Source organism: Capricornis sumatraensis, chromosome 6 (genome assembly GCF_032405125.1).
Source record: "Capricornis sumatraensis isolate serow.1 chromosome 6, serow.2, whole genome shotgun sequence".
Classification (NCBI taxonomy): domain Eukaryota; kingdom Metazoa; phylum Chordata; class Mammalia; order Artiodactyla; family Bovidae; genus Capricornis; species Capricornis sumatraensis.
This window is the reverse complement of record NC_091074.1, coordinates 67,641,896-67,665,175: the sequence shown is the minus strand read 5'-3', so window position 1 is coordinate 67,665,175 and position 23,280 is coordinate 67,641,896. Positions and strand designations below refer to the sequence as shown.

General features: G+C 45.9%; 1 protein-coding gene across 2 annotated transcripts in view; it reads right to left on the bottom strand.

Moving 5' to 3' along the window:
* UNC13B (unc-13 homolog B) overlaps nucleotides 1-23,280 on the bottom strand; it is a 215,393-nt gene that overhangs the window by 1,384 nt on the left and 190,729 nt on the right. Inside the window, exons 12-31 of one of the 2 annotated variants that reach the window (XM_068973727.1) lie at nucleotides 22,077-22,227; nucleotides 20,615-20,683; nucleotides 19,129-19,218; nucleotides 18,696-18,824; nucleotides 12,707-12,834; nucleotides 11,989-12,074; nucleotides 6,845-6,971; nucleotides 6,615-6,711; nucleotides 6,238-6,381; nucleotides 5,856-5,933; nucleotides 5,311-5,388; nucleotides 4,984-5,072; nucleotides 4,595-4,747; nucleotides 4,349-4,472; nucleotides 4,183-4,239; nucleotides 3,910-3,990; nucleotides 2,816-2,963; nucleotides 1,310-1,366; nucleotides 415-507; nucleotides 79-238 (exon numbers count right to left, since the gene is read on the bottom strand). In XM_068973727.1, coding sequence (XP_068829828.1) covers nucleotides 79-238; nucleotides 415-507; nucleotides 1,310-1,366; nucleotides 2,816-2,963; nucleotides 3,910-3,990; nucleotides 4,183-4,239; nucleotides 4,349-4,472; nucleotides 4,595-4,747; nucleotides 4,984-5,072; nucleotides 5,311-5,388; nucleotides 5,856-5,933; nucleotides 6,238-6,381; nucleotides 6,615-6,711; nucleotides 6,845-6,971; nucleotides 11,989-12,074; nucleotides 12,707-12,834; nucleotides 18,696-18,824; nucleotides 19,129-19,218; nucleotides 20,615-20,683; nucleotides 22,077-22,227 — 2,139 coding nt within the window. The remainder of the gene's footprint in view (nucleotides 1-78; nucleotides 239-414; nucleotides 508-1,309; nucleotides 1,367-2,815; nucleotides 2,964-3,909; nucleotides 3,991-4,182; nucleotides 4,240-4,348; nucleotides 4,473-4,594; nucleotides 4,748-4,983; nucleotides 5,073-5,310; nucleotides 5,389-5,855; nucleotides 5,934-6,237; nucleotides 6,382-6,614; nucleotides 6,712-6,844; nucleotides 6,972-11,988; nucleotides 12,075-12,706; nucleotides 12,835-18,695; nucleotides 18,825-19,128; nucleotides 19,219-20,614; nucleotides 20,684-22,076; nucleotides 22,228-23,280) is intronic. The other variant, XM_068973725.1, reaches the window with a different exon arrangement.

The following is a 23,280-nucleotide window of genomic DNA, read 5'->3' as shown; positions in this document are numbered from 1 at the left end:
CCTTCTCTCCTCTCTTAATTCTTACTCCACAGATCACCCCCATCCCAAAGTCCTTTAGATCCCCCAACCATAACTTACAAGTGAAACGTCTCGTTGTACTTGGGAGCCCAGTTGTTACTTTTTGACTTGGTTGTGAACTTCCTCTTTTTATCACTTTGGTGAGGGCCAACCATGGTGACTTCAACAAAGGGCCGGAACATACCTGCTGTCTGCCACTTGAGGTCATTGGCAGCCACCACTACACAAACATGGAAACCTGTGAGGCAACCCATCACGCATTCCCAGTTCTTGAGCCCCCAGGTGGGATTCCCCTTGGAGGAGGGCTAAGCGGAAGGACTGGGATAAGCAGTGCCTTTGACTGATAGGGCCACTGGGCAAGAAAAGGTCTCAAGCCTGTGCATCCATGCCACTCACCTTTCACTGTGACCTTGTGCTCCCCAGTTCCAGGATGTGTAAACAAGTCCACCTGAATAGAGACTTCTCCCACAGGATCATCCACACCGGACCCTGGTGGGCAGAGGGACAGATGGTTCCCTACTGGAGAACTTGAAGACTTTAGGCCCAGTTACTCCAGGTAAAACCAAGAGCTGGGAGGCTACTATCCTACACCCTAAAGCAAGAAGCAGTCACCCACAGAAGCTATGGGGATGTGAGCCACAGGGAAAGGAAAAGAAAGGGGATGAAGAATGAGGCTGTGTATAAAAATACAAGTCAGGGTGACAACATTTTTGGTGAAACTTCTTCCAAAACTACAACTGGAATCTCTCAGGTTCTCCAAACTTCTCTTATCTCCTGGGCTGAAGAATTTTTCATTGAAAGATGTTGGGAAAGGACAGTGCTGCCATCCTATATTTTAGTCTGAGAATTGTGTCCACCCCATGGTTTCTCAGCAGAACAATGCAGATCCCATCTAGCCCAAAGCAGCACCTTCCCACCTATGGGCTGCCCTGCACACAGTGACTTCTTCCTACTCAAACCTGGACCTCTCCACACACAGCTCTCCAGTGCCCCCTGGCCAGTCTGCAGGCTCCCCTCAGTAGAGGCTTCACTTTATTTTGGGAAAACCCCAGTACCCTGCACCCCAGATAAAATTTTTTGTCCTCAGATGGAGAGGTGGGGGAATTCTGAAGACAACTATTGTTAACCCCATCTCGGACTGTACAAATACACTGCCTATCTCTGAGACTTGGGATAGGACTTCTGGCCTTTGACATTTGGTTCCCTCAGCCCCACCTGAAGCAGCTCATTTTAGTTCACAGGGACAGTGTTAGCCCGTATTAGATTCACATCTGCACGGTGTATAACATACCCTTTTCCGGCTGAATGTCCTCATTAGCAGTAAACCTAATACCTTTCCCATCATGCACTGAGTGAGGACAGGCAAGTCAAGAGGTAGCAGCAGTAGAACAGAGAAAGAAGAATCAGTTAGAGTCTAAGAAGTTCACAGGCATTCAGAGCAGCTCTACACATATTCTGAGGGAGCACAGAGATGGAGCAGAGTGCAGAGAGAAGTCTAAGAACTGGGGCCAGTGAATGCTCCAAATTATACTTAACAGTTTGCACATCAACCAAATCACAGACAGAGGCAGTAGAAAATACAGCAAGTTTCTGAGACCGGCAGGACATGATAGAGAAAGCTGTAGGCTCTAATTTCCTAGGCTCTAAATGACAAAGCCGTGGGTAGAACACACACACACAACTGCAGACTCCCTGTGGTCACCACCCTTGCCTGGTCTTACTTCCTATGTGCCCAGTCCAGCCTCGCCTCATCTTTATATCTAGCTCAAAGCTCAGTGTCTCTGAAAAACCTTTTAGATTAACTCCTAGCCTCTCTGATGTTATGGGCCTTTACACATACTCATCTCTGTGAAAGATCCCCCTATCTTGCTGAGCAAGGCTCATAACTCCTTTTGCTCTTTCTTCTCACTCTGGGCTTGAAATAAGAACACACATGGAAAATGAAACAGTATTGCAGGTTCCCCTGCATTTTTTCACCTTCCATCAACCTCATCCTAACTGCTTAGATTCCCACCCTTTTCCAATCTGGGTCAGTTCACAGCTCAGTAAGGCTTAAGCCTTCCCACCCCCAGGCCCCTGCCAGGTTCACTCCTCCAGGCAGCATGCCTAGGTTTCCCTGGAAGGAGCAATTAATGATTGCACCTTGAAGGTCCTTCCCAGGAGGACCTCCTCAGGGTCAGGGTCTAAATTTCAGTCTGAGCCGTGTTTGTGCAGATGTGTTTTGTTATGGATGGGCCTGCCTGGAGACAGGGAGGGGTTCTGAGAACTGAAAATCGTTGGGAGGGAACCAGCTGCCTGGGTGCCCCGTGCACTAGCATCATACATGAGGCTGGAACCTCAGGTCTGTATAGCCCTGTGATCCGTACCCTCCTTTCAAGTGCTCCCACAGATCACCCCTCTTAGTCTTCTCATTCGCACTGGAGAATCTGGGAAATCTTTGGCTCCCAAAGCTATAAGACTTCGTGAGTATCTTAACCACTCATTCTCAAGGCTTCCTCACACATTTTCCCTATCAAACAGGGTATACTGCTTGAGGTCAACATACATGCAGTGGCCAGATGATGTCGGGAAATGAAAGCTCAGGCACATCTCCCAGATCTCTGGGATTCCTATCTGGTATGAGTCTGGGGTAGGTAGGGGTAAGTATTGGGGTCCATCAAGAAAATCCTGATGTCTGTATGTGAAGGGCTTTCTGAAGAAGTACCTGGAGCCTCCCTGAGGGCTACAGGAGACTGACTCCCTAGGGGCAGAGACATAGCAGGGAGGAGAGAGGAGACCCAAAACCCTTGGGCCTTACCTTGGGCAGTCTGTGAGCGCACAAAGGTCTTGATGAGGGTGTCTGTGGTCTGTGTGTACAGAGATAGGGCATAGCGCAGGGACTGCAGATCTGGGCTCTTCTCCAGGAAGGTTTTCTTCAGCCCGTTGCCCCCGGCATGAAAGTATTGCTGAAAGACAAGAATAACTGCTACTGCGTCATCCCTTCAGAGAGGCAGCTCCCCAACAATATCCTCAGAGAAAGGACATCCAAGCACAGGCCAGCAAAGATTCCAGAAGAGGACAGGGAGTCATTCAATAAACAAGATCAGGAATGCCACACAGAGCCAGGGTCACAGTCTCTCAGGTGCAGTCTTATGTGAGTATCTAGCAGGAGTGGTAACGGATGGCCATACTTCTGGATGTGATGTCTGATGGATGAATCTATATGGACAGGCACAGATACGGGACAGAAGCTTTTCAGGCAGAAGCTTTTCAGTCAGAAGTGGTGCTTTACCCTTAGGAACCCTTAGAGCACTTTATACCTATGACCTACCTCTCTCCCCAGTGCCCTGAATCACAGCCCATGTGTACCTGCCTTATTACCACCTTATACCAGATGATAGTCTGGTTATCACCAAATTATACCAGAGTATCCTGATGCAGGAACCATATCTGATTCTCTCTGCATCCTTCCTAGTGTATAGTGCCTAAACACATGTTGTCTGGTTGAATAAATGAATGCATTGTAGGGGAAAAAAATACCCTTTGAAACCCAAATGATTTTAAATATAAATGAAGAGGTTAGCCCAAACTGGGATATTGGATCTGGAAGATTAATTCCCAGTGGGAAATATTCCAGAATGACAATGAAGTTACTAAGTGAACTGATGTGTCCTCAGAAGCCAAGAATAAATGTTCCAGGTCTTTGGTGATTCACCTGAGGCCACACAGGAGGTACCATTTTGGTTGCTCCCAAGAGGAATGTGGACGTAACAGAGAAAGATACAGACACAAAACCCACTCTCTGCTGGACGCGGGGTGGCAACAGCCTGAGGGACCCCTAATCTGGCCAAGCGGAATGCCAGGACCAAGAGGGTAGGGTAGGAAGGCAGTCTGGAGGAGGGGGTCCTCCACCTTGATGGTGTCCAGGGCGAGGTCAAGGACAGCACACTGCTTTGGAGTCAGATTCCGTGTTTCCTCTCGCACCATGTGGTCCTGGAGCCCCAGAGAAAGCAACAACGTCAGGACAGCTTGTGGCCATCATGAAAGTCCCCCACTTGTCAGCCCACAGCTGCATGCCCCTCTCCTTCTCCTCCTCTTCAGTCTTCAGAGCTCGGATTTCCCCTCTCCCAGGCAACCCCTGCCCCTCCCATCTGGCTGCAAAAGGACCCCACGTATCCAGAGTACCTTGAGTTTGGAAAGTTGGCTCAGCTCCTTGGCAGCAGTGAAGATCAGCTGGGTGCCCTGGGCAGAGAGAGAATCGTTCAGAGCAGAGAACTGCAAACTCCATCAGGAAGCAGGGAACTGGGTAAGGGAGACACAGCAGGAGGAAGTGGAAAGGAGCTGTCCTTACCGTCTGGTCAGTAAGTGGAGGCAGAACAATCATCCTTTCCATTGTGTTCATTACCACCCGCCAGAGCTCCTTCAGTACCCGCTTCAGGACTGTCTTCTCACACACAGTGGCAAAAAGTGTGAGGCTGCAGGGCCAGGCCACAGGTCAGGATGGGGTGAGTGCTCGAGAGGCCCCCTCCCTGAGCAGCTCCTCTGATTGCCTCTACCTGCTTCGTCCCTACAGGACAGTGCTGGGTGCTATACTCACTTGCCGTCCAGGAAGTCCATGAGAGGCCGGAGCACACTGTCTGCATCCTGAGTCACCGAGGCCCTTGCGTTGGGGGACGCGTTCCCTGGGCCCCGCACCTGGCTCAGGATGTCAGCCATTTGTCGCACGCACTCGTCAATCCGCACCTGGAAACTACACATGTGCCCACATTGCAGCCCTCCTCGACCCCCACACACACGGGCCCTAAGCAGCTCCAGCTGCTCGGTCCCACCCAAGTGCACACGTGGTGCAGCCCCAACAGGGCAGGCCGGCAGGAAGAGGGGAAGATGCACAAAGGTGCACTGGGCGGAGGCCAGTGGGGCAGGGGCTCCGGGACTGGCCAGGCACCACACCTGGCTCTGAGGGCTGTGTGTTCTGGGGCCACTGACCTGTTTCCAAACACCATGCTGAGCTCATCCAAAACTGTATTCAGTTTCACCTGAAGCTCCTTCAGACTGTCTGCAGTTTCAGGGTCCAGCTGTATCCACAGGAGGCAGGCTTGGCTAAGCTGGTTCTCTTAGGCTTTTCTCCCCTCCTGTGCCCCGACCCCTCCCTCCTAGGGCCTCTACCCCAATGCCTACTCAAATCTCTCAGCTAAAACCAGTCCAAACCAAGCTAAACTTCAGGTCTAGACCCAGTCGGGAGAGGGCAGAGTTCTATGGCTGAGGAGCTTGGGAACAAAGGGAGAATGCGGTAACCCTGACCCTCAGACCTACCTCCTTGCCTCCCATGGCCTCAAACATCTTCTCCAGCTGCACCCTCAGCTGCTGCATGTTGTTCATCAGGATGCAAGGCTGTGGGGACAGACGGAAATGTTAAGTCTTAGCTCCATTCAGCACAGAACTCAATCTAGGGCCCCTGCCTCTATCACATGACTCCAAAAACCACAGGGAATTTACAGCACGTTATACCTGTCTCTCCCTAAGCACTGAGATCTGGAAGCAATGCTGACAGCTCTCCTTAAAGGAAGACTAGAAGCAAATGTTTCTGCTTTAACCCTGAATAGGGGGGCCCCAGGTATTCATGGGATTACCCTTTATAACTCTCTGAATGTATTAAAAAAAAAAAAAAGCCTAAGCAAAGGGTCTCTAGCTCAGTAGAGGATAAATTACCAAATGGAGGCTCAAAGGAACTCCTTATCAGGTTCTTGTTATTTTGTGGCATAATCTCAAGCACAACCCTGCTGGGAGTCACAAGTCAGGAGCATCACCCCATCCTCAGCTCTGAGGATAGTTTCAAAAGCAAAAAGCCTGGCCCTCACCATTTTCTCCTTTGTGCAGTAAGCTGGGAAGTTCTTTGATAAGATGTCTGCATATTCCATGAGCACCTTCCCGATGGTCTGAGAAGAAAGGGGAAGAAGGAGAGGGGACCCTTAGCTTTCCCCATGAGGATCGTACCTGGGGTCACACTTCTCCCAGAACAGTAACAACATGTACATAAAGAGGAATCTCAAAGTAGGGGACCAATCTCCCTCTCTACCCCACTGAAACAAACCCACCTATCTGCCCAAGATTCAAGTAAAGGAGCATGGGGTGATGCCAGGCTGTACCCAAAGGCCATCACAAAGAGGGGTTGATCTCATGTCTGTAGATAGGCTGTGAGTGTCGTGGAGTAAGGGAAAAAGGGTAGGAGGGTCATGGTACCTTAGCAAATCTCCTCATGTAGTGGGCAAGGATGTTGGGGTCTGGGCATTCCAATTTCCGGATGATCTCAAAGCTCTGATTGAGCTGTGTGAAGACATCCACCACAGAGCAAGAGAAGAGTGCGTGCTCTGATGTCTGCTGGAACTAAGGAAGGCCACACACAGGGTCATCATCTGCAGCTGCTACCTCGTCCCAAGTCTGTAAGGCTCTGAAGGGCTCTCTGCACAGCAAGGGTGGCTCCATGGCTCTGGACAGCCCTCCGTATGGACTCCACCAGGCAGGGACGGCCATCCCGGCTACAGCCCAGGAACTCCTGCTGACAGCTAATTGCTGGGAGACCTGGCTAGACACCTGTGAAGTTCAAGCCCCTGACTTACCCCATCCTTCTTATCTCGTTCCAAGGCCCCACGCAGGAATTCCAAAGACACATCCTCATTCTCGTCCAGCCACTGCAGGACAAACTGCTCAAACCATCTGCAGCCAGGCAGGAAGATGGAGGGGTTGGAGCTAGTGGTTGGCAGCTGCCATGTGCCTGAGAGCAAGGATACTGGCAGTGCCCAGCCCCTGAGCCCCCCTTCCCTCTGCAGCCCCCCACATGATGACTCACGCTGGGTATTCGGGCACCTGGCCCTGGAGGGCAGGCAGATCCCGCACGTATTCATTGTGGAGCCACTTCACCTTGAAGTGCAGGTTCATGTAGTCAGCACTCTTACACAGCCTGTCTTTTTCATGCTCTGGTTGGGGGGAAAGAGGCGGGGTCAGGTACCAGCAGTGCAGGCCATGCTTCCTGAGCTTTCCCAAGGCGGATCCAGTTGGGTGGCGCTATCAGATGTCTTAGAAGAAGGGTGACTTCCCAGCACCTCCCCACAGCCACCTCCCCCTAGCAGTGAGTATTCTGCTAAAAGCCTGACCCAAATCTTCCTTTAGAGGCTAAGTCAGACACCCAGATAAGGCCCACAGTCTTCCTGTGCTGGCTTTTGGAAGTACAAGCGAGATACCGGCCACTGGTGAAGAAGAGGAGAAAAGGATATGGGCGCTAAGGCTGACCTGGGGAAACGGCCCAGGACATGAGAGGGATGACACTTTACTTTACGCTTTATCTTCCAGGGCTTTACTAATCCTAGTAGCTGAGCCATTTCCTCAGATGGACTTAAATGCAGAGATAAGCAGTCATACATGATACACATGGGTTACTGACAGCCACACAGAGACAGGGAAAACCAAAGTGGGCCCAAGCTAACAGGAAGAGCAGTTGAGCAGCCACAGCATAACAGAATCCTGAGGTAAACTGGACGGTGCCAGAGCAGAGCTGAAACACTGGAAAATGAACTCTCGGAGAAGTATGAAATAAGTCAGTGTGGAAACCATGGAAACATAGCCAGATGAAAGAGCCATCCTGCTACAGGAAATGGGATGCTTATGTGAAAGGTTATACAGCCAAGTCTGCAGAGGCTTCTGGAAAATCTAGGATAAAGATCACCAACAGCTTGCCCACAGAGTCTAGAGCACTGGCCACACCCACAGGTTTCCTTCACCTACCCCCTTTAGAGATGAAGCATTAATTTTGTTTGAATAATAAAAGCCAACTGTGTGCTTACGTATAACATATTGGTGAAAGCAAGCAAAATGGGGAGAGTACTGAGTGACAGGGAGGGGAAGGTCGTTGTCCTTGGGAACACTACTGCTCAACTCCGAGTTGCCACGGGTGATGCTCCTCCACGTCAAGATAGAACAGCCAGTCTGCCCTTGTCAATCAGTACAGCAGACACCCAAGGAGGAAATGGGAGACTGGGATTCAGCCTCAAAAGGCTCCTTTGTCCCAGGAATGTCATCTCCCGGCATTGAAGGCAGCACCGCCTCAACCCGAGGTTGCATTTGCAGACTCTTCTATGAAGCAGTGAGCCAGAGAAGAGGAAAAAGGAGTAAGACTAGAGGTATAGGGACAACAACCAAAAGTGCTTACCACCCAGAAAGAGGACTTTTCGTATACGAATGACAGTGGAGGCTTGTGACAGAGCAGAGACGCCAATGAGCAACACAGAAAGTGAAAAAGTCAGGGACACCAAAGAGACCCTCCCAGGGCCTCCCCCTTCTCTCCCACCCTGCTGTCCTTAAACCAGGCCAAGAACCTAGAAACATAAGAAGGAACCACCAGGAGGGCCCTCTCTCCTTTCTGGTCAACAACCCACTGGGAGAAGGGGCAGTGCTGCTCCATCCCTTCAGAGCTACCTGATTCTTTTCTTCTAGGGACCTTCAAGCTACTGCGTTTGCAGAGAATTCTCACTTTCTCTGTCAATCCATAATCTGTACTCTGGCCTTAATCCCTAATTTCTAATTAACTTCTACGGTACAAAACCTAACAGGATGAATGATGAAACACTGCTGCTGCTGCTGCTGCTAAGTCACTTTAGCCATGTCCCACTCTGCGCGACGCCACAGACTGCAGCCTACCAGGCTCCTCCACCCATGGGATTTTCCAGGCGAAGAGTACTGGAGTGGATTGCCATTGCCTTCTCTGGATTAAACACTGGCCACACTTTATTCTAACAAGTCTCATGGAGTCATGCTCCAGTAGTTACTTGAGGCTGTTGTTGGGGGCCAGGGGTATTAGAGGATGATTGATCTGTTAAAAAGGGGCAATTGAGTATCTAAACCTTCTCCTGCCCCTGACTTCCATGTTCCTCCCTCCATTCATCTTTCTCCCTGGAGAGTTCTTTCAACCTCGTGATTTCAGCTACCAGACTGCTGACATCTCCCCCAGATCTCTCTCTGGTTCTGGTAATGTCTGTTCAAGTCTTTGATGGAACATCTCACTTTGCCTGGGTTTAACTCCAGTCACCATCTTTGCTATCTTAACATCTTCACCTCTTGTTCAGTACTGAGCATCATCTTCAAGTCTTCCTTCTTCCTATCTATTCATATCCATTTAACCCACCAATCCCTGTTAATTTCATCTCTAAAACTTCTCTGGAATTTATCCATTTCTTTATAGTCACACTTGTACCTGTCTAGGTCTCATTACCACCATCTCCAACCTGTATTACTGTAATAGTCTCCAATCTGGTCCTCCTCCAACCTATTCTCTATATGGTAGCCAGAGTAAGTGGCTTTTCTATATTAAAAATGTGGTCATGTTAATCCCTTGTTTAACCTGGGTTGCTGTTCAATGGCTCTCAGCTGCCTCAGGATAGAGTCCAAAATCCTAAATATGGCTTAAAACTTCCTGTATGATCTCGCTTTATCTTGCTTCTCTGTCTTCACCTCTCACGCATCTCTTCCCCTACACGCTAAAGTGTTAATCACACTCAATTACTGTATCCAGTTCCCGAAGCATGCCAGCTCTCTCTAGAACCCAAGTCTCTGAACATACTGTAACCTCTGCCTAAAACGTCTGTCTCTCCCTTTCCTGTCACGAATGCCTTCCCTCCCCACCAGCTAAGTGCTATCATCCTTCAGGTGTCAGTCAGTATATCACCTCCTAGAGAAAGCCCTCCCAGGTGCTCTTTCCAGGTCTGGGTTATACGATTCTCAGCACCCAATGCTTATTCCCTTGGTAGCACTTAAGTTTGAATTGTAACTGCCAATTTATAGGTTTGTTATCTAGACTGATCTGAGCTTCTCACCAGCTAGGACTATGCCTCATGTATCTCATTGGGGTTCCAACAACTAGCACAGTATGTGGCACAAAGAATGTACTCAATATGCTTGGTGAACAGGGTGTGGATTTACTGAAGAAACTTTCTGTTCTGTATCATAACTGGGACAGTAGTTACACAGGTGTATTTATTTGTCAAAACTCACCAAATTGTACTCTTAGAGTGTTATTTTATTTTATGCATATTATATCTCAATAAAGTTGACTTTAAAAAGGCTGAGTGAATGGTAGCATTTTAACAGCAGCAGTCAACACTATCCTTTTATCAACCAGCTCTCCAAACCCCTCCCTTTCTCTTGCCCTTCGCCATCCTGACAATCACCAAACCCTGTCACAGCTTCCCTCCAATGTCTATCCACGCCCATTCTTCCTCTAAGTTCTCTGCTATAATTCTAGCCTATCCCCCTGCCATAAACTATCACATTGTCTGTACCCAGCTTCCAGTCTCTCCCTGTTCTGCCTGCCCCCATTTTCCACTGAGGTAAAATCTTATAAAAATGCTATTGTGTTAACACTGCATCTCTGCTCATGAGCCTTTAATAAATGTCAGGCAGTATTCTAAGTATGTCACAAACATCTCAGCTGCTTCATTAGCTCAACGAAATAGATGCCATCATCACTCCCATTTTATAGATGAATAAAAATGGGAGCTCACAAGAATTAAGTAGCTCAGTCTAAGAACACACTGTGGAGTAAGTGGTAAAACTGAGATTTGAAACCAGGTCAACATGAGTTCTTTCTTTAAAGCAGTTTTCAACTCTTTTATGTTTCTTTTAAACATCAGCAGAATTCCCCTTTTGAAAGAAATTTCATTTAAAGCCTCATATAAAATTGATAAAAGCAGAGCTGACTTGGCAGGCAGCAAGTAGAAGTCCTGGAGTTCTAGCCCTGCACTCCCCTCTCCTGCCCCCACCTCTACCCTCCTCTTGCCGTTTCCCCTTTTTACTTATTTCCTCTGTTTGAAAAACCTCTGTCCAACCTTACACTATTCCTCTTGTGGAATCCATACACTTTTCACAGGTACTTGTCTTCCCGCCCCCGCCACCCTGCCCCCCGCCCCAATTCACTACAGCTGGAGTTCTTTAAGAACTGGGGCAACACTCCTCGTTGCACTCACCACGTGCTGCCTGGGGGAAAGGGACAGGTGACCAAGTCAGAGGCCTGACCGGCTAAGGCATGGGCTACAGCCCCAGGCATGACCCAGTGCGGACAGGAGGCAGCCTGCTCTGGGGAAGAATTACAGAATGTTCACGGACAGTACGTGACTGTCTCAAACTAAGCACAGATCTGCAAGGTTTCTTTCAACCTCAAAAGTTACTGCTCCTAAACCTCAAAAGTTTAAAAGTCTGAGAGGGTTACCCATTTCCTACCACCCTACCCAAATAACACAGGCAGACTCCTTGCTCCAGACTGCTCCCCTCCACCTAGGTCCACTTTAACAGACTGAGGAGATGACTAACATAACATACAGCAACAGGAAATGCAACTGAATAAGTGAGCGCAGATGAGTAGAAACAGGAATGTCTGACCCAGGAAGGTCTGATAGGGAGTGATATCTTTGTGGGCCAAAGTGCGAGATGAGCAGAACAGCAGAATGAACAAGATGAGTAATAACTGGTTCCATGGAAGAAGTGAGGAGAGAAGTATCTTTCTGGGTTTGTCATGCCAATCTAGAACAACTTTCAAAGAAAGTCAGGCCAAGCAGTCTATGGTGTGAGAAAATAACCTTATCTATGTGTTTAAAGTTCCATGGCTCTGTAAAACTGTAAAGGCAAGTGTCATAAGGCCATTCTCTAGGGAGTGGGCCACTTGAGAACACCCAGCATGGGAAGAGTTGATCTCTGGGCTGGGAAAGTGTGAAATAGGTACTTGCTCTGGAGCTGGAAGGAGGAACCTACATCCACACAGCAATTTCCATTACTCCTTTGGCTGAAGCTTTGCCTACCCAAGTGCCTATCACCCACTATGCCTAGAATCTCTCTAGTTTCTTACTGCACTATTCACCTAGAACGTGTAGTTGTCTGGGAGAAGAAACGGATGGCAAACAGGTGCTTTGGCTAGGGGTTTGCAGCCCACTGCCATGGGCACACCCTTACCCTCCAGTGCATATTTCATGTCTTGGGCAAAGAGTTGCCACATCACTTCTGCGCTGACTTTTCCCACATTCAACTCTTGGGGAAACCTGGATGATGGAAGAAGACACAGTCAGAGAACAAGGCAGAGGCATTTATTTGATTAATTCTTTGATTTGATTAGTTCAATCTGAGGTCAGATTGAAGAGAGGAGAAGCCTAGGAAACAGGGCTAGGCTCCAACTGTAGAATAAGGACCCAGGGCCAGTGGTAGGCAGAGGGACACATTGGGGCAGAGGATCCCCTCAGGCAAGGTGGCCTTAGGGGAGATGATGCCTAGAAGGCAGGGAACTCTGGCCAAGAGGAGAAGGGCTGAAAGACAAGCCCAGGCTAAATAAGCTAGAGCAGAAGGAGCAAGAAGTTGGGCATCAGAAGGCCCTCTTTATTCACAGCAGACGGACACATACACGCCTGGCCTCTGGATCCCCAGGGACTCCTAGGGCAGCCACTCCCAGAGGTCTCTCTCCAGGGAGGCTGGCTCAGTCTGGGCAGGGGCCCTCATTATGTTTCCACACCTGTCTCCAGAAACAGTTACCCAGACAGATACAAGGGACAGAGGGACAGATGGACGAACAGGAGGAAGAGGTGGCACTGTGAACACACAGAGACAGGAAAGAAAGAGGCTGTTAGACAGGTGGACAAACCAACCACCAAACAGAAAGGCCAAGTGAGGTGATACTTACTGGTTCAGAACGAGGGTGTAGGAATTCTTATCTTCCTCTATGATTGACACAATGAGTGTAATGAGTTTGGGCCAGAAATCCAGGTTCCTAATGCTGGGCCCCTGATCTTCTGGAGGCAGCTCCTGATTCTTATTCCCGAGAAGATGGTGATAGATAGTGAGAGTCAGAGGAGAATATGGAGAGTCTTCCTCTCTCCCTTCCCCAAGCTGTGGCCCTTCCTTAAGAATCAGGCACCCTTCCTTTCCTATACCCTGTCTTCCACAAGATACCACCACCCATTCTATCAGAGCGGTGACCACTGGGAGGTCCTTGAACAGAAAGAATCTGTTCCTGAGAACTTCTCTCCCAAGCTCCACAGCATTGCTCTAATAAGCTCGACCAGTCCAGGAGACATAAAGATGCCTGTCTCCCTTCCTTCTTCTCCCAGTAGCTAAGAGCATAGTGAATTCCTGGTTGAAGTAAACAGCCCCGTCAGTCTAAATAGGTCTAGTTCCCTGTGATCCCCACTGGCAGTTCTTTTATTCTAGTGGTGGCCCTCCTCTAACATTACCCACTGCCCCACCACACATAAGTACATCTCAGCACTGAGAAGTTCCTTCAAGTTCTACAGGAGCTACAGAACAGATCCAGCATGCAGGCTGGCCCAGCCCTCAGGGAACCAAACCTCCCTTAGCCCTCTGAAAATCATTAGGGGAAAGAACTGCATTTGGAAGTTATTTGCCTAGCTGGATAAGAAAAGGCCTTGGGAAGCCAAGAATATTCAATGGGGAAAGGATATTCTCTTCAATAAATGGTGTTCGGAAAACTGGATAGCCACAAGCAAAAGAATGAAATTGGACCCATATGTTATGCAGAGGGCATGTAGCTCAGAGGGTAAAGCGTCTGCCTACAATGCGCGAGACCCGGGTTTGATCCCTGGGTCAGGAAGATCCCCTGGAGAAGGAAATGGCAACCCACTCCAGTACTCTAACTCAAAATGGATTAAGGACTTAAATGTAAGACCTGAAACCATAAAGCTCCTTGGAAAAAAAAAAACATGGGAAAAGCTCCCTGATAGTCATTTTGGATATGACAACAAAATAAAAAATCAAAAAGACTATATGAAAATAAAAGGTTTCTACACAGCAAAAGAAACAACAAATAAAAAGACAACCTACAGAGGGTGGAAAGTATTTGTAAACCACCTATCTGATAAGGGGTTAATTCCCAAAATAGATAAGGAACTCAAATAACTCAATAGCAAAAAACAAAACAAACAAAAAAACCCCCAATCTGGCAAAAAAAAAAAAATGGGGGAAGACTTAAACAGACATTTCTCCAAAGGAAATACACAAATGCCCAACAAGTACATGGAGAGGTTTTCAATATCACCAGTCATAGGGATGTGGATGTGATTGGTGATGGAAGTAAAGTCTGATTCTGTAAAGAGCAACACTGCATAGGAACGGAGAATGTTAGGTCCGTGAATGAAGGCAAATTGGAAGTGGTCAAACAGGAGATGGCAAGAGTGAACATCAACAATTTAGGAATCAGTGAACTAAAATGGACTGGAAGGGGTGAATTTAACTCATGACCATTATATCTACTACTGTGGGCAAGAATCCCTTAGAAGAAATGGAGTAGCCATCATAGTCAACAAAAGAGTCCAAAATGCAGTACTTGGATGCAATCTCAAAAATGACAGAATGACGTCTGTTCATTTCCAAGGAAAACCATTCAATATCACAGTAATCCAAGTCTATGCCCCGACCAGTAATGCTGAAGAAGCTATAGTTGAACAGTTCTATGAAGACCTACAAGACCTTCTAGAACTAATACCCAAAAAAGATGTCCTTTTCATTATAGGGGACTGGAATGTAAAAGTAGGAAGTCAAAAAATACCTGAAGTAACAGGCAAATTTGGCCTTGGAGTACAGAATGAAGCAGGGCAAAGGCTAATAGAGTTTTGCCAAGAGAACGCACTGGTCATAGCAAACACCCTCTTCTAACAACACAAGAGAAGACTCTACACATGGATATCACCAGATGGTCAATACCAAAATCGGAGATGGAGAAGCTCTGGAGAAGCTCTATATAGTCAGGAAAAACAAGACTAGGAGTGGACTGTGGCTCAAATGATGAACTCCTCATTGCCAAATTCAGACTGAAATTGAAGAAAGTAGGGAAAACCACTAGACCATTCAGGTATGACCTAAATCAAATCATTTATGATTATACAGTGGAAGTGATACATAGATTCAAGGGATTAGATCTGATAGAGTGCTTGAAGAACTATGGATGGAGGTTCATGACATTGTATAGGAGGCAGTGATCAAGACCATCCCCAGGAAAAAGAAATGCAAAAAGGCAAAATGGTTGTCTGAAGAGGCCTTACAAATAGCTGTGAAAAGAAGAGAAGCAAAAGGCAAAGCAGAAAAGGAAAGACAGACCCACTGAATGCAGAGTTCCAAAGAATAGCAAGGAGAGGTAAGAAAGCCTCCCTCAGTGATAAACACAAACAAATAGAGGAAAACAACAGAATGGGAAAGACTAGAGATCTCTTCAAGAAAATTAGAGATACCAAGGGAACATTTCATGCAAAGACAGGCACAATAAAAGACAGAAATGGTATGGACCTAACAGAAGCAGAAGATATTAAAAAGAGGTGGCAAGAATACACAGAAGAACTATACAGAAAGATCTTCATGACCCAGATAATCATGGTTGGGTGATCACTCACCTAGAGCCAGACATCCTGGAATGTGAAGTCAACTGGGCCTTAGGAAGAATCATTATGAACAAAGCTAGTGGAGGTGATAGCATTCCAGTTGAGCTATTTCAAATCCTAAAAGATGATGCTGTGAAAGTGCTGCACTCAATATGCCAGCAAATTTGGAAAACTCAGCAGTGGCCACAGGACTGGAAAAGGTCAGTTTTCATTCCAATCCCTAAGAAAGGCAATGCCAAAGAATGCTCAAACTACTGCACAATGGCACTCATCTCACATGCTAACAAAGTAATGTTCAAAATTCTTCACGCCAGGCTTCAATAATACGTAAACCATGAAATTCCAGATGTTCAAGCTGGTTTTAGAAAAGGCAGAGGAACCAGAGATCAAATTGCTATAATCCAGTGGATCATCGAAAAAGCAAGAGAGTTCCAGAAAAACATCTACTTCTGCTTTACTGACTATGCAAAGCCTTTGCCTGTGTAGATCACAACAAACTGAGGAAAATTCTTCAACAGATGGGAATACCAGACCACCTGACCTGCCTCCTGAGAAATCTGTATGCAGGTCAAGAAGCAACAGTTAGAACTGGACATGGAACAACACACTGGTTCCAAATCAGGAAAGGAGTACGTCAAGGCTGTGTATTATCACCCTGCTTATTTAACTTATATGCAGAGTGCATCATGAGAAACGCTGGACTGGATGAAGCACAAGCTGGAATCAAGATTGCTGGGAGAAATATCAATAACCTCAGATATGCAGATGATACCACCCATATGGCAGAAAGCGAATAAGAACTAAAGAGCCTCTTGAAGAAAATGAAAGAGAGTGAAAAAGTTGGCTTAAAACTCAACATTCAGAAAACTAAGATCATGGCATCTGGTCCCATCACTTCATGGCAAATCGTATGGGGAAGCAATGGAAACGGTGACAGACTTTATTTTGGGGGGCTCCAAAATCACTGCAGGTAGTGACTGAAGCCATGAAATTAAAAGACGCTTGCTCCTTGGAAGAAAAGTTATGACCAACCTAGGCAGCATATTAAAAAGCAGAGACATTACTTTGCCAATAAAGGTCTGTCTAGTCAAGGCTGTGGTTTTTCCAGTAGTCATGTATGGATGTGAGAGTTGGACTATAAAGAAAGCTGAGCACCGAAGAATTGATATTTTTGAACTGTGGTGTTGGAGAAGGCTCTTGAGAGTCCCTTGGACTGCAAGGAGATACAACCAGTCCATTCTAAAGGAGATCAGTCCTGAATGTTCATTAGAAGGACTGATTCTGAAGCTGAAACTCCAATACTTTGGCTACCTGATGCAAAGAACTGACTCATTGGAAAAGACCCTGAAGCTGGGAAAGATTGAGGGAGGGAGGAGAAGGGGATGACAGAGGATGAGATGGTTGGATGGCATCACCCACTCAATGGACAGAAGTTTGAGGAAGCTCTGGGAGTTGGTGATGGACAGGGAAGCCTTGTGTGCTGCAGTCCATGGCGTTGCAAAGAGTCAGACAAGACTGAGCGACTGAACTGAACTGAATCAGTTCTGTTCAGTTCAGTCACTCAGTCATATTCGACTCTCTCTTTGCGACCCCATGAATCGCAGCACACCAGGCCTCCCTGTCCATCACCAAATCCCGGAGTTCACTCAGACTCACGTCCATCAAGTCAGTGATGCCATCCAGCCATCTTATCCTCAGTTGTCCCCTTCTCCTCCTGCCCCCAATCCCTCCCAGCATCAAAGTCTTTTCCAATGAGTCAACTCTTTGCATCAGGTGGCCAAAGTACTGGAGTTTCAGCTTTAGCATCATTCCTTCCAAAGAAATCCCAGGGCTGATCTCCTTCAGGATGGACTGGTTCGATCTCCTTGCAGTCCAAGGGAGTCTCAAGAGCCTTCTCCAACAACACAGTTCAAAAGCAGAACTGAATCAGTAGGGAAATGCAAATCAATGAGATATCACCTCATATCTGTTAGAATGGCTTTTATCAAAAAGAGAAGAGATAAATGTGAGTGAGATGCAGATTATATCCCTAGCACTTGACCTTGTTCAAAGAACAGAGAGATGAATGAATCAAGGACTGAAGGTCAGTAGAGGGAAATGAATGACACCAAGGGTTTACTTCAGGCTTTCCTGAGAGCTCAGTAGGTAGAGAATCCACCTGCAATGCAGGAGACCCCAGTTCAACTCCTGGGTCAGGAAGATCTGCTGGAGAAGGGATTGCCTACCCACTCCAGAGTTCTTGGGCTTCCCTTGTGGCTCAGCTGGTAAAGAATCCACCTGCAACATGAGAGACCTGGGCTCGATCTCTGGGTTGGGAAGATCCCCTGGAGAAGGAAAAGGCTACCCACCCCAGTATTCTGGCCTGGGGAATTCCATGGACTCTATATATGGGGTCACAAAGAGTCAGATACGACTGAGTGACTTTCACTTTCACTAAGGGTTTACTTCAGTACAAATAATGAGAAAATAAGAGTGAGAGAAAGTTAAAAAAAAAAACAGTAAAATTAAAAAGCTAAAGAAAGTCCTTGAATGGTTTATAAGGCCTCTTTCAAAGTCTAGATTTATCTAAAACTAGGTCAGATTCCTCTTTGTGATCCCACGGACTGAAGCCAAAATGCTCTTCTGTCCAAGATAGTAGAGTGGGTTGTCATTTCCTTCTCCAGGGGATCTTCCTGAGTCAGGGATTGAACCTGGGTCTCCCTGATTGCAGGCAGACTCTTTACCAACTGAGCCACTAGGGAAGACCTAGGGAATAGAGACCAAGTATTTAGACAGACTCCCGCATAACTGAAAGATAAAAGCTAAAAACAGTTTCTTTCCCCAACAGAGAGAATCTGTAGATGGATGGCAAAGCCTTGAGTGCGGCAAGCTAAACAAAGGCTTCAGTAGCTTAGATCTCAGGGGAAGGGAGCCTGGAACACAGAGGTGTTTACATGAGTCAGAATAAAATTAACCTCAGGGGGGAAGCAGACTCTAGGAAGGACTAAGAATTCACCTACTCACTCCCTGAACTGAGTTCAAATTTAGGTCCTTTTCTTCAATACCAAAGTAAAATTTATTGTTGCTGTTTCTGTTCAACTCAGTTATGTAACATCTTATCCAATGGTTCCTATCCATCTACAAATGTCTCACATGATCTAGATGGGCCCCACTCCACAACCCACTCACTTCCGAGAACATCAAGGACTTTTCCTGAGCTCCTTTCCACCACAATCATAGGAAAGAAAGCTGAGGCTTTAAGAACCACTGACAGCTGGCCCCACCTGAGTCCGATCCTCTTACCAGCTGGTACTGGCGACTGTACAAGTCATGGCAGTTGTTGAAGATATACTCATATGTTGAGTTCAAACAGGCCTTCACACAATCTTTTACTACCTGGCTGGCTCTTGGAGGGCTCTGAAGTTCTTGAACCTGCCAATTAATTAAAAAAATATGGGTCCAGGGTCCTGCTGACCTGAGTGAGATTTCTTCCTAGAAGTGCCCCCAAACTTGCCCTGAGATGAAATTGTCAGCATAGCTGACGGAGAGAACTACCTAGTCCATCCTTCATGATCCATGATCTTTTTGGAAGTAACTCAGGAACAGATGTATGGAAATATAAGTTTAGAGGTGATGGATCCTATAGCCTTAGACTATATACTCAATGAGTCTTAGCTTCCATGTCCTGAGGCCAGGTCCCCAGCCTAGCACCACCCAGCCCAAATTCATCTCTTACCTTCATTCGGAAGAAAGTAATGCTGGTCAGCAAATCCACTGTGGACTTTAAGTCCTGAAGTCGCTCAGGGCTCCCAGCAGGGAAATTATTCTGTTGCAAATCAAGAAAATGTAAGAGAGGAACAGAAGAATATGAAAGCCTTCCCTGCCAAAAGCAAGGGATCAGAAGCTTCCTAAGGACCACCCATAGGGATCTCTCCTAGTGAAGCAGAACAAAAATGCTGTAAGACTACATCTCTCTCTCTTTTCCATGGACTCAGGCCCTTGCCAAAAGCAGGTGTTAATAACCCCAGGCCCAGAAAGAAACACGTCCTACCCCCAACCCTACTTCCCATGCAACGTGTGAGTATTTGCACAAATAAACATACAGACATTCACACACACACACACACACACACACACTTTTTTCTTGGGTGAAGAGTCTTACACCCAAACAATGAGTTCTTCAGAAGTTACAATCTAACTGTATATCATGGAATATAAGTGGAGCCACACTACAGAAAAGACTGGGATCCAGGACATATACTTTCTGTACAGTGGATCTCGGTTACTCTACCATTCTGGAGCCAGCAGATGGCAAAGCTCTGAGCAGAACTGCTTTTGGAGTGAGTTCCTTAGGATCTTTCCACCTTAGGATCTTTCTTTCCTTTTGGCATGAGTTTTAGGGAGAAGCTGCCAAAGAGAGCTTAAGGAAGATGCTGCACCACTCTCCATTTTAAGGGTTGCTTTTTTTAAACCTTCAAAGGGCTACTTATATGCCAAATACAAGATATACAGTCAACTCTCCATTATTCGTGCAAATGGAGGGCAGTGAAGGTGCAGATAATCAAAACTGCACTTCTTGACTTTGAGGTTGTTTTATACTTACTTTTTAATGTGGGTATATTGCCTGTTCTGGAAATTCACAACACTTTAAAGCAAGTAATGAAGTCATTCTAAGGCCTAACTTACAAAGAACAAAAAAACTGCCCATTTCCCTGTCCTGATCTAGACACTAACCTTCCTGGTATATCTCTGTCCTCCCTCCATTCTAGAAATGGACATATCTGCTACAAATTACTTGCCCAAGCCAAGCTACTCTCTCTTCCCTTAGCCAGATTCGCACACCTTGCCTGGAAAATGAGGAGAATATGGCAAGACACAATAAGAAAACATAACTATCTATGTTTTAAAGGGCATTTCTGGAAGAGATTATCCTTAGGAGACTCCCTGATGGGAATATCATCAGAGAGTTTGGTAGAGTGACATGTGTGGGGTTAGAAAGCCAACTATCTATAAAGAGCAACCACACCTGCTACTGTTTAAACACTGCATGGTCCCTGGACTTGGAGGACCCACAGGTGTCAGTGATGTTGGCCATACTCAGATGTGATGAAAAGGACTAATTTTCCTTGCCTTCAGTTTTTATGGTTGTGATTGGCCCATAGTCTCTCTAGACTGATCTTGATATTATCCTCATCCTATCCCACAGCCATGTCTTCACTCACCCTGTAGGTAGAGAGGTCAATCCTCAGTGAGTTGTGCAGCTGGTCCAGGAGTTTCACAAATCTCTCTTTCTGAGGGTGATAAACAAATAATGGAGAAGAAAAATGATCAGTTCCTGAGCCCTCAGACTGTAGCAAAAACAGCACCATCTCAAGGTGAGGAGAAAACACTGAGTTGGGGACACATCGGGTCTCGTATTTGCCAAAGAGAACTACAAACCACGCAAAGGAGAAATGGGATAGGTCGTTCTTGTTCCATCTCTTAGCATTCAGACTGGGGACTCTTCCCACACTGACAAAAGGAGATACGTTTCTGGGACTGGAAACAGCGCTTAATACAAATCAAGAGGAGATGACCAGTGCATCTCCATCCCGCTGGGACTCTAACTCATCTCAGGAAACTCTAGACACAGTCTCCAACTTATTCCTGAGTCTGTGGTGTCCTAACTTATCTCAGGATAGCTCTTAACAGTGAAACAGCCACAGCCTGGCAGTGACAAGGGGAGAGAGAAATAGTGATACATTTGGAAGGTGATCAGTGATACATTTGGAAGGTGGAACCACATTCCACATCATTTCCCTTAGTTTATGCATTTTAAATGTCAAAATAAATAACGAATACTATTTGATAGTTTATTTTTATAAAAGTATAATTAAATACGGAATAATGTTCCTGCAGGCTATTCATACAGCAGTCCTAGAACTCACATATTGATAATATTATAACATTAGATATTAAGTAAATAGATACTGTCAAGAGACAGAAAGGAGCAGATATTTGACTGGCTTAATCAATGACACTAATTCCTCTACAGAAAGACTATCAACATCAAAAAAGTGATTACTACCAAGGAAAAGCACTCAGAGATCAGAGATACTGATTTGGGAGTATCAGTAATATTATCTCTAAAGAGTAGTCTTTGTGGTGGATCAGAAATATTCCATCCAGTTTATACTGAACTTACATCAGGTGACATCACGAGCAATGATTCAACTTCTCAAATACTCTAACAACAGGAAAGGGTATACCCTGGATCAGGAAAACAGTCCAGACACTAAGAAAGGGTTAAGTTCAGGTATGTACTGGTATTCTTGCTTAGATGTCAGACCATATGAACTTAAGTGGTACGAATCTGTCAGAGAGAGACTGAATAATAAGAAGGTTCCTTTGTGAACCTGCAGGGCTGAGGAACACGGTGACTCAACCAAGCTTTTGGCCCAGAAAGTTCGCCCTCAGCCCACGTCATGCCCCTACCAAACCACCATGGTGATATTCCACCTTTTCTCATTTATCCATATCTGAGGAGAGTCTACTGGTATAGACTAAATACCCATAAGGAAACAAGTTCACCATCTAGGTGGCACTATATATTTGAAGTTTTAGGCATATTAGCAGTACCAATTGAAAAATCAAACACTTGTTAATTGATAACAATCAGGTAACATGTCTTAATATCACACTCACCCCAAAGTTGGAGGCTGCAAAACGATCAGATGCAGAGACATTGGTGGAGGCCGTTGTGTGGGCATAGTAGGCATTGATGTTGGCCAGTAAGGTGCTCATCACCGCTGGCACACCAGGACACATATACTTGGATGACAAACATGCAAAATGCCTGAAAAACAGCATCTTCAGCCTCAAAGACTCTTCAGGGTTTGTGGTAAAAGCCAAGTAATCAAAAGATCCCACTCTTGTGTATGAAGCTTATGATCACCTTGGCAGACAAAGATTTTCATAATTTATTTATTCAAATATACATTCAATGAATACCTACTATGTGCCAGGCCCTATGTTAAGTTCCAGAATCCAAAAAGGTGTTAGCCTGGCAAGTGTCAGAAGGTAAGTCAGTAACTTAAGGCATGCTATGCAAAAATTCTGTGGGAACATGCAGGAAGGTCATCTAAATTAGAATGGCTGGGGGCTAGAACAGACTAGAAAAAAGGCTTCTCAAAGAAGAGATGGTTGAAACAAGTCTTAAAAGATAGTAAGAATTAATCATTGGAGAAGTATGCGGGCAAAGGGAAACTGTATTTCAAAACCAAATCTCTTCATGGATAAAGTCGTTCATTCGGGAAACCTTCCGTATAGCCCTTGTGCAAGTGTTTGATAGACAAATACTAAGGAATGACAGAGGAGCAGCAGAGAACAGACAGTAAAAGGAGTTTATCCGAGATGCTATGGTACTTTTTAAACAAAGGCTTACTGTGATCAGATTAGTTTTTCAAAAAGGTCACCCTGATGGTAAAAATCAGAAAAGAAAACTTGGAGAGAGGTAAGACTAAGACAGAAAGATCAATTGAAGAGTTATTGCAATCACTCAGAAAAGAAGCAACAAGGCACCAAATGGAACAAAGAAATGGTTAAGAGCATAGACCCAATAACCAGATTCTAGGGTTGAGTCACAGCTCCACCACTCAGGGACTTTAGATCAATTACTTCAACTTCTTTATGCCTGTTTTTTACCTACAAAATGGAAATAATAACGACCTGGGGATGAAATGAGTTAACATTCATAAATTACTTAGACCAGTGCCTGGCACGTAAGGAAATGGTATATAGAAGTTGTTATTATTATCATTATTACTGAGCTATAGCAATACTGATAGATTAAAAATGTTTCTAGGAGGTAGAATCTAGAGGTTTGAGACTGATTGCATGGTGGTAGTAA